This window comes from Zalophus californianus, chromosome 9, assembly GCF_009762305.2.
Source record: "Zalophus californianus isolate mZalCal1 chromosome 9, mZalCal1.pri.v2, whole genome shotgun sequence".
Taxonomy (NCBI): Eukaryota; Metazoa; Chordata; class Mammalia; order Carnivora; family Otariidae; genus Zalophus; species Zalophus californianus.
The window spans coordinates 93,757,155-93,775,373 of NC_045603.1; the positions used below are offsets into that span (position 1 = coordinate 93,757,155).

At 43.8% G+C, this 18,219-nt stretch overlaps 1 protein-coding gene and 1 pseudogene across 2 annotated transcripts in view; both read right to left on the reverse strand.

The window, feature by feature from the left end:
- Positions 1-3,039: 3,039 nt before the first annotated feature.
- On the reverse strand, positions 3,040-6,543 carry LOC113922287 (annotated as a pseudogene).
- Positions 6,544-8,371: 1,828 nt separating this feature from the next.
- The window catches only part of BCL2L14 (BCL2 like 14), a 34,760-nt gene continuing 24,912 nt past the window's right edge, over positions 8,372-18,219 (reverse strand). For both annotated transcript variants that reach the window (XM_027591719.2, XM_027591720.2), the window contains 4 exons: positions 17,731-17,904; positions 15,566-15,636; positions 13,100-13,366; positions 8,372-9,184 (listed from right to left, as the gene is read on the reverse strand). In XM_027591719.2, the coding sequence (XP_027447520.1) occupies positions 9,146-9,184; positions 13,100-13,366; positions 15,566-15,636; positions 17,731-17,904 (551 nt within the window). In that variant the 3' untranslated portion in view covers positions 8,372-9,145. The remainder of the gene's footprint in view (positions 9,185-13,099; positions 13,367-15,565; positions 15,637-17,730; positions 17,905-18,219) is intronic.

The following is an 18,219-nucleotide window of genomic DNA, read 5'->3' on the forward strand; positions in this document are numbered from 1 at the left end:
GTGCTTTTGATTGTCCAACATGTTTTCATTTTGCCTTCACTTAAAAAAAAATTTATGACAGCTTAATTGAGGTATAATCAACATACAATAAACTGCATGTATTTGAAGTATACAGTAATTAATTTTGTGTTGTATACACCCACAAAATAATAAGACAAGGTAATGGACAGTTCTATCACCCCAAAATGCTCATGCCTCTTTGTAATTCCTTCTTTCCATCCCTCCATTCCCACGTAATCCATAACCTGTTTTCTGTCACAATAAGTTAATTACATTTTCTAGAATTTTATATAAATAAATTTATAGTGTGTGCTTTGTTTAGCTTTCACTTAGAGATTCACATTCATGTTACAGCACATACCAATAGTTCATTCCTTATTTTTTTAAATTGAATAGTATCACATTGTATGGATATACCACATTTGTTTACCCATTCACCTTTTGATATTGTTTCCCATTTAGGGCTTTCACAAATATAATTACTACATTTGGTACAAGTTTTAGACCAAATTCATTTCTTTTGAATAAATTCCTAAGAGTGAAATGATTGGGTCATATGGTAGATGTTTAACTTTTAAAGAAACTGCTAAAATGTTTTCCATTTTGGAAATGTAAAATTTTACATTCTATTTTTCTTGAGTGAGCTTTGGTAGTTTGTCTTCTAAAAAATGTGTCCATTTTGGGGACCTGGGGGGTGGGCCTGGGACCAAGTCCCACGGGGCCCTGCTCAGCGGGGAGTCTGCTTCTCCTTCTCCCTCTGCCTCTGCTCCTCCCCACTCCTCATGCTCTCTCTCATATAAATAAATAAAATCTTTAAAAAAAAATTGTCCATTCCATCTAAGTTGTTGAATTTTGGCATATAATATTCTCTTATTATCCTTTTAATATCTGTAGAACCTATAGTAATGTTCCCTCTCTCATTTCTTGGTAATTTGTGCCTTTTCTGGTCAATCAGGCTAGAGATTGTACTGATCTGCTCAACAAACCATCTTTTGGTTTCATTGCTTTTCTCTATTTCCTTGATTCCCTTTATTTCCTTTCTTATACCTACTCTGAATTTGCTTTTTCTAGTTTAAAGTACAAACTGAAGTCATCAGTTAATGACCCTTCCTTTTAATGTAGGTGTTAAGTGCTATAAATTTCCCCTCAAGTATTAAGTACCCCCCTAAGTATTTAAGTTCCCTTCATGAATTCTAGTATGCTATGCTTTCATTTTAAGTTCAAATTTCCTCTTTAACCCATGGGTGATTTATTTTTTTTAATTAATTTTTTTTTGATGTAGTGTTCCATGATTCATTATTTGCGTATAACACCCAGTGCTCCATGCAGAACGTGCCCTCTTTAATACCCATCACCAGGCTAACCCATCCTCCCAACCCCCTCCCCTTTAGAACCCTCAGTTTGTTTTTTCAGAGTCCATCATCTCTCATGGTTCATCTCCCCATGGGTGATTTAGACATGGGTTATTTAATTTTCAAACATTTTAGGGATTATCTAGATATCTATTACCAATTTATAATTTAATTCCACTGTGATCAACAAACATACTTTGTATTATGTGAATCCTTTTAAATTTACTGACATTTGTTTTATGGCCCAGAATATAGTTTGTAAGTGTTCTGCATGCATCTGAAAAAGATGTGTTTTCTATTGTTGGTTTTAATGCTCTATGATGTCAATTAGGTCTAGTGGGTTAGCAGCATTGAAGGCTACAGTAGTCTTACTGATTTTCTGTCTACCTGTTCTATCGATTATTGAGAGGCATTGAAATCTCTATGATTGTGAATTTGTCCTATGTTCTTGCAATTCTATCCGTTTTGGTACTTTGAAGCTGTAATTAGATTGTGACACTATGATTTACAATAAGAAATATACATTTGGTTTTTGTCCCTGCTCCTCCCAGCACAGAAGTAATAAAACCCTTGGAATTTCCTAAGTGATGAGAGCCATGAAGGTGTTTATTGTTATGTTAATGAGGCAACTTTTGGAAAGTCCCTGGGTGACCTATGGATGGGTTGTCAAGGGAACCAACACTGTGAATTGGGAGGGTGGGACTGAAAGTTCCCACTGACTCGGGGGAGGGGAAAGGGCTGGAGGTTGAATCAGTTGCCAATAGCTGGTGATTTAATTAATCGTGCCAATGTAATGAAGCCTCCATAAAAACCCAAAAGGATGAGGTTGGGAGGGCTTCCCGGTTGGTGAACACATGTGGGTACTGGGAGAGTGGCACACTCAGAGAAGGCATAGAAGCTTTATGCTCCTTTCCCCATACCTTGCCCTATGCATCTCTTCCATCTGGCTGTTCCTGAGTTCTATCCTTTTATAATACAGCAGTAATCTAGTCAGTGAAATGCTTCGCTGAGTTTTGTGAGCTGTTCTAGCAAATTAATTGAACCCAAGGAGGAGGTCATAGGAACTTCTGATTTATAGCCTATTGGTCAAAAACCTAGATTGTGTCTAAAGACTGTGTTTCGGGAAGCCAATCTCATGGGACTAGGCCCTTAACCTGTGGGCTCTGACATTATCTCTGATAGACAGTTGAATTGAGCTGAACTGTAGGATAACCGGCTGGTGTCAGAGAATTCCTAGTGGTGTGGAAAAAACACACTGGAAGGTGCATAAACATTAGAATTGTTATGTCCTCTTGAAGAATTGACCTTTATTATTATTAAATGACAATTAATAATATTAATATTCTTTGCTCTGAAATCTGCTCAACTGATGTTAATATAGCCACTCCATCTTTCTTTTGATTAGTGTTATCATAGTACTTTTCCCATCCTTTTACTTTTAATATAATCGTGTCTTTATATTTATTTTATTTTTTTTTAAAGATTTTATTTATTTATTTATTTATTGAGAGAGAGAGAACGGTAGAGAGAGAGCACGAGAGGGAAGAAGGTCAGAGGAAGCAGCAGACTCCCCGCTGAGCAGGGAGCCCGATGCGGGACTCGATCCCTGGACTCCGGGATCATGACCTGAGCCGAAGGCAGTAGCTTAACCAACTGAGCCACCCAGGCGCCCCTGAGACTTTCTTGATCAAGAGATTTTGTGAGAGAATTTCTCTTTCGAGACTTCTAGTGTACAAGTGTCATTTTTCTTGGTTTTGCTGCTGATGTCAACCTCCGCCAGGTGTCGGCACAGTTCTTCAGGAGAGTTCTTCTGAGGCACTTTGACCTTGACGGTTTTCACTTCGGTGTATGCCTGCGGCCCATACTCTGCTAGCTCCCGGCCGCTCCCGGACATCTTGTAGCCACCGAATGGGGACTGGGCCCCAAACACATCATAGTAGTTGACCCACACAGTGCCAGCCTGGAGGGCTTGGGACAGATAATTGGCCTTGTCCAAGTCCTTGGTGAAGACAGCTGCAGCCAGCCCATAGTTGGAATTGTTGGCTCTCCCAATGACTTCCTCTATGGTCTTGAACTTCAGGATCTGCATCACTGGCCCAAAGATCTCCTCCCTGGCGATAGTCATGCTGTCTTGCACATCTCCGAACACGGTGGGCTGGATGAAGTAGCCACGGTCAGCAGCCGCCCCTCCACCACACAGCAGCTTCGCCCCCTCCTCCTTCCCAGATTTGATATAACCAAGGATCTTCTTAAACTGAGTTTCATCCACCTGCGGCCCCTGCTCAGTCTGGCTGTCAAAGGGGTTCCCGACCACACGAGACTTGGCCCGGGCAACGCTCCTCTCCACAAACTCGGCGTACACATCTTCTTGCACAAAGGTCCGGGAGCCCGCACAGCAGCACTGGCCCTGGTTGAAGAACAGGGCGAAGTGGGCCTGCTCCACAGCCCAGTTCATAGCTGCATCTGACATGATGATATTGGGGCTCTTTCCCCCCAGCTCCAGGGTCACTCTCTTGAGGTTACTGCTCCCTGCGGCAACCTGGACTAGGCGGCCAACCTCGGTGGAGCCTGTGAAGGCCACTTTGTCCACATCCTCATGGGAGGTGATGGCGGCCCCAGCTGTGGGGCCAAATCCAGGAATAATATTGACCACGCCAGGGGGAAAGCCAGCCTCCTTAATCAGGTTGGCCACATAGAGGGCAGTCAGTGGAGTCTGCTCAGCTACCTTCATCACAACCACATTTCCGGTCGCCAGGGCTGGGCCGAGTTTCCAGGCTTGCATCAGGAGCGGGAAGTTCCACGGAATGATCTGCCCGCACACCCCGACGGGTTCATGGCGGGTATAGCTGAAGAAGTCCCCGTCGATGGGAATAGTTTTCCCGTGGTACTTATCAGCCCAGCCAGCGTAATAACGGAAGCATTTGAGAACCATGTCCAGATCCACCCGGTAGGAGATGACATAGGGCTTGCCGTTATCCAGGGTCTCCAAGGCTGCTAGGTAGGTCCGGTCCCGCTCAATCAGATCAGCCAGGCAGTTCAGCAGGCGGCCCTGTCAGACGCATCCATGCGGCGCCAGGGTGAGCCCCGCTGGAAGGCGGCCCGGGCAGCCTTTACTGCCCTGTCCATGTCTTCCTTGTCTCCTTCGGCTACCTGATGGATGACTTCTCCGGTGGATGGATTGATGGTGGGGAATGTTTTCTTGCTGACAGCATCATGCCACTCATTGTTTATGAAGATCTGGTTGTAGAAGACTTCAGGCTGCTGGTTGGGGGCCGGCACCGCCCGGGTGGTGGCGGCCGACAGGAGACGGCGGCCCAGGCGGGGCCCGAGGCCAGCGGCGGCGAGCGCAGCGGCGCGCAACGTGTTGCAGAGGGCGCGGGCGTGCAGGACGGTGTGTGCCCGGCAGCCGGCTGGCCTCGTGTCTTTATATTTAAAGTGGTTTTTTGTAGACTACAGATAGCTAGGCCTGGCTTTTTAAATCAACCGAGTAATCTCTGCCTTTTAATTGGGATATTTAGACCATTTTCATTTATCATGACTATTGATACGGCTTGATTTAATATACCAAACTGTTATTTGTTTCCTTTTTGTCTTGTCTGTTCTTTGTTCCCCTTTTCCTCCTTTTCTGCTTTATTTTTAGATTAAGTATTTTTTATGATTCCATTTTATCACCTTTCTTGGGCTTATTAGCTATAAACCTTATGTGACTATGTAGGTGTATGTATATATTTCAGTGTTTTTTTTTTTAGATTTATAGCATACATTTTTAACTTACCAGTCTACTTTCAAATGAAATTATACACTTCATGTGTAGTATGGACCCTTACAATTATGCTTCCATCTCTCTCTTCCCAGCCTCTGTACTATTATTGTCATATATTTTATTCTGTGTATAAATGCTACAACATATTATTATTTTTCCTTTAAATGATCCATTATCTTTTTTAATAGAGCAATTTTTATGTATTTTTTTTAAAGATTTTATTTATTTATGTGACAGAGAGCACAAGTAGGGAGAGTGGTAGGCAGAGGGAGAGGGAGAAGCAGGCTTCCCACTGAGCAGAAAGCCCAAAGCAGGGCTTGATTCCAGGACCCTGATATCATGACCTGAGCCGAAGGCAGACGCTTAACCAACTGAGCCACCCTGGTGCACCAATCCATTATCATTTTTTTAAAAAGATTTTATTTGTTTATTTGAGAGAGAGAGCATGAGGGAGAGCGCGAGCGAGCAGGGGGGAGGGTTAGAGGGAGAAGCAGACTCCCCGCTGAGCAGGGAGCCTGATGTGGGACTTGATCCCAGGACCCTGGGATCATGACCTGAGCCAAAGGCAGACAGACGCTTAACCTACTGAGCCACCCAGGCGCTCCCCATTATCTTTTAAATAAGAGATTTAAATAAGAAAAAGTCTTATATTCACTCACATTTATCATTTCCAGTGCTCTTTCTTTTCTGTAGCTAAGATTTCTATTTGGTATAATTTTTCATCTGCCTAAAGTACTTCCTTTAATATTTTTTGTAGCTTAAATCTACTTGTGTGGAGTTTTTAGCTTTTGTACATCTCACAAAGTATTTCACCTTCTTTTTTGGGGGTATGGAATTCTGTGTTGACAGTTTTTTTTTTCTCTGCTATTTTGAAGATGTTACTTTACTTTCTTCTGTCCTATATCGTTTCCGAAGAAAAATTTGCTGTGTTTATTTTAGTTTCTCTGTATGTAGTGTACCTTTTTCTCTGGCTTCTTTTTTTATTTTTCAAGATAGAAAGAGAGAGAGTGAGTGAGGGGTGGTCAGGGGCAGAAGAAGGAGGAGGAGAAGCAGACTCCCTGCTGAACACAGAGACCAATGTGGGGCTTGATCCCAGGACCCCAAGATCCTGAACTGAGCCAAAGGCTCAAAAAATTGTCTTTATTTATCTGTCCTTTTATAATGTCTCGTTGCTGTTAATTCAATCCAGTGTATTTTTCATCTCGGAGTTACAGATTTCTTCTGATTTGAGTCATATGTATAATTTCTATGTGTTCTTCACATGTTCAGCTTTTCCTCCAGCTTATTGAATATATGGAATATGGTTACAGTAGTTTTAATGTCCTTGTTTAATAATTATATCAACTGTATCATTTCTGGGGTTGTTTTTCTTGATTTTTCTCATTGTAGGTCTCATTTTCCTGCTTCTTTACATTGGGTGTCAGACATTGTGATTGTTATCTTGTTGGGTATTGGATATTTTTGTGATCCTATAAAGATCTTGAGCTTTGTTCTGGAACACAGCTAAGTTACTTGATTGCAGCTTAATCCTTTTGGTTCTTGCTCTTCATCTTTGTTGGACAGAGCCAGCATGTTTAATCTAGAGCTTATTTTTTCCCCACTACTGAAGCAAAATTCTTCTGGGTATTCTACCTATTGCCATGCAAATTTTGAGGTTTTTCCATTCTGGCTAATGGAAATAGGGACTACTCCCAGTCCTGTGTGAACTTGAACCTTGGAGTGTTCCCCTCAATAACTTCTTCACATGCACATGCTGATCAGTATTCAGCTGAAAACTTGAGGGGATCTCTCTGTAAATTTCTGGAACTTTGTGTGCCATTCTCTTCTGTCCATTATTTGTCCTGCAGACTTGATCTCCCTGGCCTTCCTGGACTCCAAGGCTCTATCTCCTTCAGTCTGGGAGACTGCTGAGCCCTATGTGGGTTCCCTTCCCTCCAGCACAGCCTAAAAACTCTATCTGCAGTACTCTAGGGCAATCACAGGGCTCACTTTATTTCTCATCTCTCAGGGACAAGTTCTTCATTATCTGATGTACAACGTCTTGAAAACTGAAAACTAGTCTTTCATACATTTTGTCTTTTTCTTTTTCCAGTGTTTTAAGCAGGAGATTAAACTCAGTTACTATTACTTCATCTTGGCTGGAAGCTGCAGATAATATTGGAACATTTGGCGAGTTTGTTAAAATGACACATATTTTGGGCCATAGTCCAATCTCAATGATTTACAGGTTATAGCAGTGAGGCTGAGTTATACATTAAAATGTGCCAGGCATTAGCTAGACAAAGTTAAATTAGACATAATACTTGTTTATAAGAGTTTATAATCCACTGCAAAAGACTGGTTCTCATGGCATAATGTATTAAATATAATGTCTATAAACAATATGTTATGGAACATCCTTTTGAAGACGTCCAAATATAGCCCTATGGCAGCCAAGGGAGGGTTAGAAAATGTTTCCTGGAGGAGATGAGGGAGTGAATTTGGAAAGATGGGCCGGAATTAATTGAATTAGTGGACATAAGGGGAGAGAGGACCAGGAGGCAAGGACATGCCAAGTGGAGAAAGTATTGTTATGAAGGCTTAGAGGTACAAGGTTGCATGATACATTTGGGAAATTGCAAATAGTGTGGAATGACTGGATCAACATGGGAGAAGAGGCCATCTCCAGTGTCTCCATCTGTAAAAGGAAACTTCTTTATCCCTAACACTTACGATTTTTCTCTGTGTATGTGTGTGTGGGGGGGGGCAGGAAGTAAAAGAGAATAACTCATTTTAATTAAGATGGGTAGAGCAGTGAAGCATGGGATATTAGATAGGTCCAATTTTCCCATGAAGCTAAAAGTAAGTCTGATTAATTCATCCATTTATTTGTTCATCAAAGGTTTATTAAACACCTGTTTTATATCAGGCTACATTCTGGGTGCAACAGATCCAGAAAGTTTTAAGATAATTTGACAGCATTTTTAAAGTTATTTTAATAATTGTTGTTTTAAATAATTGTTAAACAATTGTGAAACATATTTCACTTACTATAGAACCTCATTCTGAGCAGTAGCAATTTCAGGAAAACAATCAGTGATTGCTTTGAGAAGAAATTTTCATCTTAGCTGAGGGCAGCACATAATACTGAACATAACTGAACACTCAGCACTAAATACCAAGCACTGTTGTAAGCGCTTTTTATAAATTAACTCATTTGATCCTCAGAGAGATCTTAGTACTATTACTTTTTACTTATTTTAACCACAAGATATTCTTTTGACAGTGGTTTTTCCACATATTTATTTTACCAGTGACTAATCATTACACTACCATGAAAAAATAACAAAGAAAGTTTCAGAGACCTTGAGAAATAGAGGTGGGGTCACTGAGACGGTTAAGGGTGGTAGGAGTAATTATTTTCTGCCAAATGCAACTTTTTCAAACTGCAAAAGAATTTTTCTAGGGAAGTGAGTCAAAAGGCAGATATGGCTCTATCTCCCCAAACTAGTGGATATAGCAGTGAACTCGGGTCTCTTTGAACTATGTTTACCAACATGAATAGCAACATTTTCCTAAAGGTAGGCATTGAAACAATGCCATTATTAGGCCATCGCAAGTGTAGTTTCAAAATAAACAGTACTAGAAACCAAAGAGTAAGCACATGCACGATTTATCATTTTGCCCTCATGGGATCAGCAAATTTCTGTAACAAAATTTCCCTAAATTGGCCAACAGAGGCAAGATGACAGTTTCTGTTCTGAACATTTGAAAGGAAAATTACCACTTGTCTTCCTAAGACTTTCTCCCACACTCAAGGGAGGACCTGAAAAACATGGATGTCACAGGCCATGCTACTACCCATTCTATGACCTGGAGACAGACGAGGCCTCTCCTCATGCCTCTGGATTCACAGGAACGATGATTTGGAAACTTCAATGCTCCCTCTGCCTTGCACATTTGTATTTCCTCCCACACTCTATGGTGAGACCAATGTAGACAGGATCCCAGTTGGATAATGAGTATTCCAGACGACAACTCTTCTGATTCTTCAGTCTACCTCTTCATGTGCTATTCCAAATACTTTTTCCTAGAGGGGAAACAAGAGAAACAGACTCATAACATTCCAAGTTTGATTCACGGTTGAACTGAAAACATATACCTGTGAACTCTGCTCTCATGTCCCAGGCATGACCCAGGGTTTGGAGACTATGATAGGGTTTGGGGGAGGGTTTGGAAAGATGACCAGTGTCCTTGGTATTCTGAAAGGGAAACATATGCTACGGACTTATGTTATATATCCAAGGCTAACAAGCTAGATGGGAAAAGGCTTTGATGCTGTATTTAACATTCAAAAGAGTAGATGCTGAAAGGTTGAGGACTGTGGAGGTTGCAAACCTCTCCTTACAAAGTGCTGTAAAATGGATGAGGTTGCAGGACCACAGAGTAACTGTTTGAACAGTGTTTTACAATGAGGAAAAAGGGCCAACAAGTGAATTGAAATCTCATGGTAGCTTGTTTAGCATGCCTTTTAGATACAGTTGCTATTCATTTGATTGACTAATTCATTATGTTAGGAGTACTGGCTGAACATGTGAACAACGTATATAGAAGGAACAGGCATAAAATACTTAAGAGGCGTAAAATACTTAAGCCTGCCCTCAGATTTGCAGTTTAGTTGGGAAGATTAGATACATTTGCATGAAATGCGGAATACTGAGATAGTCAGGAACCCTGGAAACCTTATGCATGGGAATCATTTTCCTCCTCCTTCACTACTACAAGGACACCCTGGGGAGCCAAAATACCAAGGGTCAATGGAAGTCCCTAGACTCTTGCCACCCCGCATCATCCTTCTTTCCTGTTCGTGGACACTGAACACAAGTCTCAGTCCACATCTCCTCCACACTTCAATAGCGCCTATCAATCAACTCGTAAGTATTCTTTTATCAACATCCTCCTTATTTTTTCCAAGTCCTCTGTCAGCTTTGGGAAAATTAGTCCTTTCTTATTCTTTTTCCTCCCTCTCCTAATTTCCAGCTACATGTTCCAAATTAAACCTAAATGTGGCCAAGATTTAAAATTAGGATTTATGATGGCCCGGAAAAGTAAACTAATAAATTACAAATGATAAAAAAAAAATGCTGTCAAATTCTAAAGCTTTTGAAAATGCCCTTTATTATTTCTACCCAAAATCCATCTATTTTCTCTAATTAGAACTGTTTTGCTCTCTAGCACCAGCAGCCAAATTAAAAAATAAGTAAATAAAAATATATTCTTCTTTCCTTTTTATTTGCTTACTAGAATTAGAACCACCATTTTTCGTAACAGATTTACTGAAATATACCACAGGATTCATCCTTTTAAAGTATATAAGTCAGTAGCTTTTGGTATATTCATAAAGTTGTGCAACCATCACCCTTGCTTGATTTTAGAACACTTTCATCACACCAAAAGAAACTCCTTATCCATTAGCAGTCAGTCACTCCCCATTCCCTCACCTCTCATCTGTCTCAGTGAATTTGCCTATTCTGGACATTTCATGAAAACAGAATCATACAATATAGGGCCCTTTTGTCTAACTTCTTTCACTTAGCATAATGTTTTCAAGGTTCATCTATCGGGGACATTAAGAGGGCACATGATATAATGAGCATTAGGTATTATATAAGACTGATGAATCACTGAACTCTACCTCTGAAACTAATAGTACACTATATGTTAATTAATTAAATTTAAACTTTTTACAAATGGAATAAAAGGTTCATCCATCTGTTCTGTTCCTTTTCATGGCTAAAAACTATTCCATTGTATGGGTATATCACATTTGGTATTTCCATTCATCATCCATCACTGATGAACATTTGGGTTGTTTTGGCGAGTATAATAATGAATGCTGCTAGGATCATTCATGTACAAGTTTTTATAGGAACCTATGTTATCTATTTTCTTGGGTAGATACCAAAGAGTAGAATTGGTAACTCTATGTTTGATACTTTGGGGAACAGCTAAATTGCTTCCAAAGGGGAAGCGTGGCTAGTGAAGTGATACCTCATGGTGTTTTGTTGTCATTACATTTTAAGTAGGCTCCAAGCCCAGCGTGGAGCCCAACATGGGGCTTGAACTCATGACCCTGAGAGATCAAGACCTGAGCTGAGATCAAGAGTCGGATGCTTAACCAAGTGAGCCACCCAGGCACCCCTCATTGTGGTTTTGATTTGCACTCCCCTAATGTTGAAATGACGACGTAAAGCAAGCTTCTCTTCATGTGCTTACTGGCCATTGGAGAAATGTCTATTCAAATCCACTGCCCTTTTTAAAAAATTGTGTTTTGTCTTTTTATTGTTGAGTTGTAAGAGTTTATTACATATTCTGAATACAAGTTCCTTATCAGATATGTGATTTGAACATATTTTTTTCCCCATTCTGTGGGTTGTCTTTTCACTTCTTGGTAGTGTCCTTTGAAGCAAAAAGATTTTAAATTTTGATATAGTCCAATTTATTTTTTCTTTTGTTGTTTGTGCTTTTGGTGTAGCCTTTTTCTAGAACACTTTTGGCATTTCAGCTGCATTAACTAACTAAACAGACTTTTGAGAACTGGCCTGTAAGCCCAGCTGATACTTACAATCTCTTTGGGAAAAATATACCTACACGACCAACAAGGATGGTTCTTTCCTGTATATAATTATAGTGCAGACATGAAGTGTTGTAGGAGGTCAGAGGCTGGTGAGGCCTTTAAGCTAGACTGGTCAGGAAAGCTCTGGGGCAGGGGAGGGACTTGAGGGGGTCTGGAAGAAAGAACAGTTAAAGCCAAAATAGTGTCAAAGAATCTATCCTTCTTTTAGCATGAGTTAAGGCAGCTTGAGTTGAGAATACTTGAGGGCCTCAGTTGTTCAGATGAGCCACTTAAGGCTACCATATCTGGTGCAAATGTGGAAAACAGGAAGGAACAGAAGACTAGGTAAGCTCAACAGGCAGCCACCGAAGACCATGGTGGGCACTTCAGCGCTTTGGCAAGATCAGCTGTACTTTCCTTCTGGTAGCCCAGAGACCAAGCCTGTTTGGAGGCCATGTGTAGAGCAGACTCAAACCTGCTACCCTTGGACCATTTTGGTGGAAAGAGGACTAAGGGTAATGTGGGACAAAGGTCTGTCCTTCCAAGGAAGGGTCTGAATAGACAAAAATACCCTGAGCCTACTGAGATTTAAAGTGATGCCTTAAAGCGTTTTGAAGAGGTTAAACTTAAAAGAGGTTATGGCAGCTTGGAGGAAATCTCAAGGAATGAGGATAAAGGATGGGGGAGAAGGCATGGGGGTGAAGGTGTCTGTTTTGCTCGATAGCAAGGAATTAGACACAAATTTGGGGCGCCTGGCTGGCTCAGTGGGAAGAGCTTGTGACTCTTGATCTCGAGGTGGTGAGTTTGAGCCCCACATTGGGTGCAGAGATTACTAAAAAATAAATAAATAAACTTCATTAAAAAAAAAAAACCAAAAAGACACAAATCTAACAGTTTGCTTTTGGTTTGTATCAAAATGTCCTTGTCAAAACGGCTGGGTCCAAGCAGCAATGACCAAATATGTTGAGCGCTCTCTCTCTCTCTGCCTGTCAGCATCTGAGGGAATAAGGAACTGTCTGCCTCTCCTTGTCTCACTGCCAGACTTCTGCTGCCTGCACAATTCGTGAAAACAGAAATTACATCTATCTAAACATTTTATATCTCACCATCTCTTCATTTCCTGTTCTATCTGACCAGTGCTTTTCCTCCAACATACATACCCCCTGTACCCTTTGGGAGCCCAGTAAATATTTATTAATGATGAAGATAATCACTAAAAATATGTTCCCATCACTGGGATCTATCTCTTGCCACTCAACTGTTCTAAATCCTTGGGAGCTGCTTCAAAGATGTGTTCCCTTCACTGAAAAAAAACAAAAAAACCCATAACTTTCCATTCCACCTCCTCTGGATTCTGGGAAGATTCATTTTGAAATAGGATGCACTTACCCATCCACCCTGCTGCTGGACCCAGGGTGAGAAGTTGTCTTTCAGGTACTTGGTTCCAAAACCCAGCACCCTGTTCATGGGGTGGTTGTCGATGGCAGTGAGCTTTGCCGTGGCGTCTATTGCAAGGGCAGCCTTAAAGCCCCGAGCTGTGACCTCTGATTCTCCCCTGGTGTCCACACCCCGTAAGAAGTGGTCTGTGATGGTCTTGAAAACAGGGTAGGATAGCTGGTTCTGGAAGCTGTTCATTAAAGTCTTGTCCTTCTTCAACTGCGTACAAGACGATATGCGTTCAGTTGAGCAGCCTGGCCCCGTGAAACAGACTCTAGCTCAGCAGTGGGCCACCAAAACACCCAGTGGGAAACCCTCGATTCCAGTCATACAGAAATTACTTAGTGAGCGAGGGCTACATGTTTCTTTGGAAATCCTCTAGTTCTGTCTTTGAGGAATGCTAAGCTAAGCAGCTTCTCAACAAATATTGTTTCTAAAAGGGACATTCTGGGGGTGCACCTGATGCTATGTAAAGGTTTTGGTGGAGCAATGTTCTTTACGTGAGCCCAGCCCACCCCCCAACTTCCGTTGAGACACAGGGGGCCCGTCTGAATTATAAATCTGAAGAAGAAGGGCTAGTGTCCTTGACAGCAAGAATGGACTCCTTTTGAACAGTGACCCAGTTGAAGAAGCTAGATTCAAAACCCCAGTGGGTAGCTGGAAGCCTGGGCTTGCTAAAACAGTGGAAGAATCAAACACCAGAAAGAAACACCTTCTGCAGAGGACCCTGGCCCGTCCCAGCGTTGCTCCTTTGGGTTGCCCCTGGCTGTCTGGCCTCTCAGGAAGGTGCTGGATGAGGCTGACATGGGCTCTCAGGGATGAGCGGCTTTGCAGGCACCCTGCAGCCACGGAGGGAGCGCCCCCCCCCCCCATCGTCACTGTCCTGGCCTAGTGGGAACCCGCACCCACACAGCAAAGTCAGACCCTCTGTGTGTTGCTACCAAAGTCTGCTACTGGGGAATCAACCATGTTCTCTACATAGAGAATGTAAAGTTACCACCCCAAATCACCAAGAAAAGCGAGATTTTTTAAAGTGGTAATTTATGGGGTGAAAAGGAAAGCATCTCTCTCTCTAACCACGGAGGTTGGCTTTCTACCACCTCCTGTCCCTTGCCTCCATGACTCAATGCAAGTCACTGCTTAGGGAGGCTGGGAAGGAGGCTGCCATGAGAGAGCCACAGAATCTTCAAGCTGTAAAGAATCCTGGAGGATCTGAATAGGTCCCTCCCAGTTCAAGTACTGCGCTGCTGGCTGGTCACTGGGATCTCCTTGAAATTCTTCTGGTGACAGGAAGATCATTCCTTCACAAGGCAGTCCTGAGTGCTAGAAAGGTCATTCCTAAAATGGAGAAAATCGATCGCCCCATCATTCCTTATCCATTGATGTTAGTTCTGGAGAAACATAGGAGGGCGCATTCTGTGTTCCTTCTCTGAACCCCTGTTCATCCTCTACTTGCGGACCTGAAGCTCACATAACCTGTTCTCTTTTCTTTATCTGATATCCCTGGTTTTCTCCGTTTCTCATTCTGCACCATCCCGGTCACCATCCGCTGGGCACACCCCTGACAAACGCATTGAGAGAGGAGCTGCTGAGCATGTTGGGACTGGGGAAGGCTGGCTGGCCAGTTAGTGCTTTTCCCCTCCTGCACAAGCCCCATGGGGCCTGACTTCCTCCCACTGATCCTGGTAGGACAAGGAAAAGGGTCCACAGGCCAGGGCCTGACTGACGCGCCCTGGAGACTACTCGACAGTCTGTGGGTAACCACACAGAACTTCTCTTTGACTACAGCGGGGTCCTGCTCACCAGCTCTGTATCTGAAGGCGCTCTCATACCTCCCTGACCAGAATGATGGGGTCTCGACTTCTAAATGGCAGGAAGGCCAAAGTGTTCCAAGTAACACTTAACCCGCACCCCCCCCCCCCCCCCGCCCCGTCCCCAACCGCCCGCCCCCGCCCGGCCAAACTGCTAAGAAAGACCTTGAGCAGACAATAGTCCGGCCACTCTCAGGGGAGATTTCGGGAAGACCTCCAGCCTTGGAGCTGGCGTGGACATCGATATCCAGACTGCAGGGCAAATGCAAGGGTCTAAACTTCCCCAAGGATCAGTTACATGGGGAACTAGATTCATAATTCTATTCAGCAAATTTTAATTTATTGGTGTCTTTTCTTGCAATAACAAAGTTACATTTTTCATTTCCAAAAATTCCAGGGAGGCTCCAGAAGGTTTACTTATGTTTTCCAAAGTGATTCATTTTTGAGATGCTGCCAGCATGAAGAATTTTCACTCCAAGGGAAATAAAATTTAGGACTAAGTGGAAATCAGAACTTGCAAAGGAATACAATCTGGAGTACAATTCCTTTCTCTGTCCCAGTGGCGTGGGCACAGAAAGAAATCACATTAGTTCAAGAAGCTCCATACCTCTCTTTCCAAGTGATCCCCTGAATATTTCAGCAGCTCAACGATTTTGGCTATAATTTGGTCTTCTCCATCTGTCAGGGGAAAATTCCAGTTATTTTTTTTTTTTTTAAGAAAAGATATAATCTTAATTCTTTTTCCCCCAGGGACAATACGTGTAGCCAGCTTAGGGATTGAGGGAGACATGTGCTTTGTAATTCTTAGCAACTTAACTCTTGCCTCACCTTGCGTGATGACGCACAAACCACTCCAGCCACCCTCTCCTACAGACCCCTCCTTTCCTTTCTTCTTCCTTTTTCCCCTCAGCAACCCCCTTCTCACCACGAAATGCATCATATATTTATTGTAAGAATGTTGTTGAAGACGTTAGTTCCACTGCTCACGATCCTATCTCTGAAGATATTTAGGAGAACTTTCTCTCTGGTCTGTAGGATTCCCCTGAGCAGATGTGCTTTTTCCACGTGGACACCATAAATTCCATTTGGTTCATATTCCCCACTTTGTGCTGCGAGAAGGTGTAGAGCCAAGTTTGTGGCCCCCATCGAAGAGGGGGTACAGTCTTCCTGGCCTGCATTTTGGGAATTAAACTTATTCCTAAATCCACCTTCTTTCCCTGCTAGTGTTTTCATTTTCCACTATCTTTCAAGTGGGATTTATTTGATCTTACTAACAGTGCATACTTTGCTGTCTTTATAACCAGGTGGGGTATAAATAAATAAAATGATTAAGTTCTCCCACCCTGAAGGCTAAAAATGGCAGGTGGATAGAGAGACGGCTACAGTTGCTGTGGGGTATATGTTGGAACGGGGGGCCAGGGGAGGGGGAGGTGGAGTATGATTTTTCTTATCTCAAAACAAGCCAACCACCGACCATGAGGAAAATGGCTGTTGCCACAGAACAGACTCCAAACAGAGAAAAGCTAGTTACTGATCCAGCGGCACTTTCCACTTATGGCCCAATCCCTGAAGTCGTGAAGTCTTCCTGTTTGTTCTAGATAAGAAGGAAAGGGAGGCCAGGACATCATTCCAGCCCGTCACATCCCAAGAAGGTCCAGCGAAAGGCAAGGTAAGTGGGAAGTCTGAGACTCAAGTCCCGTGGGAGAAGCAAGAACGCGGGTCCCCATCGCCCGTGTGGAGTTTTTCTCTGTTGCTTCTGCGTCTTCCCGGGGAAAGGTGCTCTAACAACAGCCTGGATTTCTCATGTGCACGGAGGCCAATAGCCTTGGCTTGAGCTTGCAGCGGGGTATGGCTTTATGTCACCCAGGAGATCACAATAAAGTAGAGACACCTTTCTTCTCTGAGCACTCAGAGGGACCTCCTCTGGCCACTCACTCTAAGCCCCACAGCACAGCACGATGCAGGCGGACTCACTACTCTGCTTCCAGGCTTGGGAGTCGCGGACACCAGCTCCTGGCACATGGGCACCCTGCCAACCCAGGGGGCCGTCTCTGCCCCAGCCCCTCTGCTGCAGTTTGGGGAAAGGGAGCCAGGAGCAGGGACAGTGGTCAGAGAGGGAAAGAAGGACCAAATGTCTCTTCCTGTGGCATTCGGTTCTGCTCCCCTCAATTCCTGCCCATCCAATGGGAACTCCGGTCCTCGCTCCTGCTCCAGTTTTGCTGACAACTGACTGCCTTCTGCTCACTACTTCTCGTGTCTGCTTCATGGGCTGCACCAGACCTGGTGTCTGACAATGCCCTGCTTTTTCCCAGGAGCCCCTGGCAGTGTTAGAAATCCCCGGGCTGATGTGCCATCTATACCCCGTGCAGTTCCATAAGCAAACTGGCCATTGCCCTTGACCGTCGCCCACATGACTGAATCGAGTACTGCATTGCCCTCTGTGGACAAGGTGGCGTGCCCACTTTCTACTTCTACCCCCCCCCCCCCCCCCCCCCCCCCCCCCCCCCCCACCGGGAGGAGACTTCTCTTTGCACTTCGCAGGGAGCTTGGCCTGTTGCTTCAGAGTGTGGCTGGCACACTCCCCTGGGCCTGGGCTGGTCTCCAAAGCTAAAGGTCGGCGGCGCCTCCAGCACGTTGCTGTCATGCCTTTGGTCCAGGGCAGCAGGGATGCTTCAATGGCAGAGCCTGGTGCTGGCTAATACATTGATGCTTGTGCACCTCTGCCTGGCAAACACTCAACCCGACCCAAGCGTGTGGAAGGGAAGTTTTTACCTTTCTTAGTACTGGTGGCTTGAGGCTGGGAGCACTGGCCCTGGCGGTGGGGGAAATGATGGACAAAATTCCCCTTGGACTTGGAGCTTTCTCCCTGGAACTCTTCGGGCGGGGGCCAGGAATAAACGATTTCAGCAACACGATGGGCGATGGAAACAACTTTGGGGTCCACAGCTGAAACGAGACCAAATGGGGCTGAGCGGCCCTTCCCAGGAGAACTTTGTCTAGCTCATTGGTATGCACAGTCGCCCGAAATGAAAAGGCCAGCCTAGAGGGAAACTGTGGTGTGTGCATGCAGGGGGGAGGTGGGGGGGGGAGGCCATTCTTCAGAAAGCACTGGGAGTTGCCTGGCAGAGGCTGGGGTGGGGGCAGAGTGCACCGAGGAATGATTGCCACCTTGAAACAATTGCCCTTCTGCACCCTCTTTTTGAAGTCTTGCAAAATTAGGGTCCCCTTTCCTCTCTGCAAGGGAAGAAACACAAAAGAAAG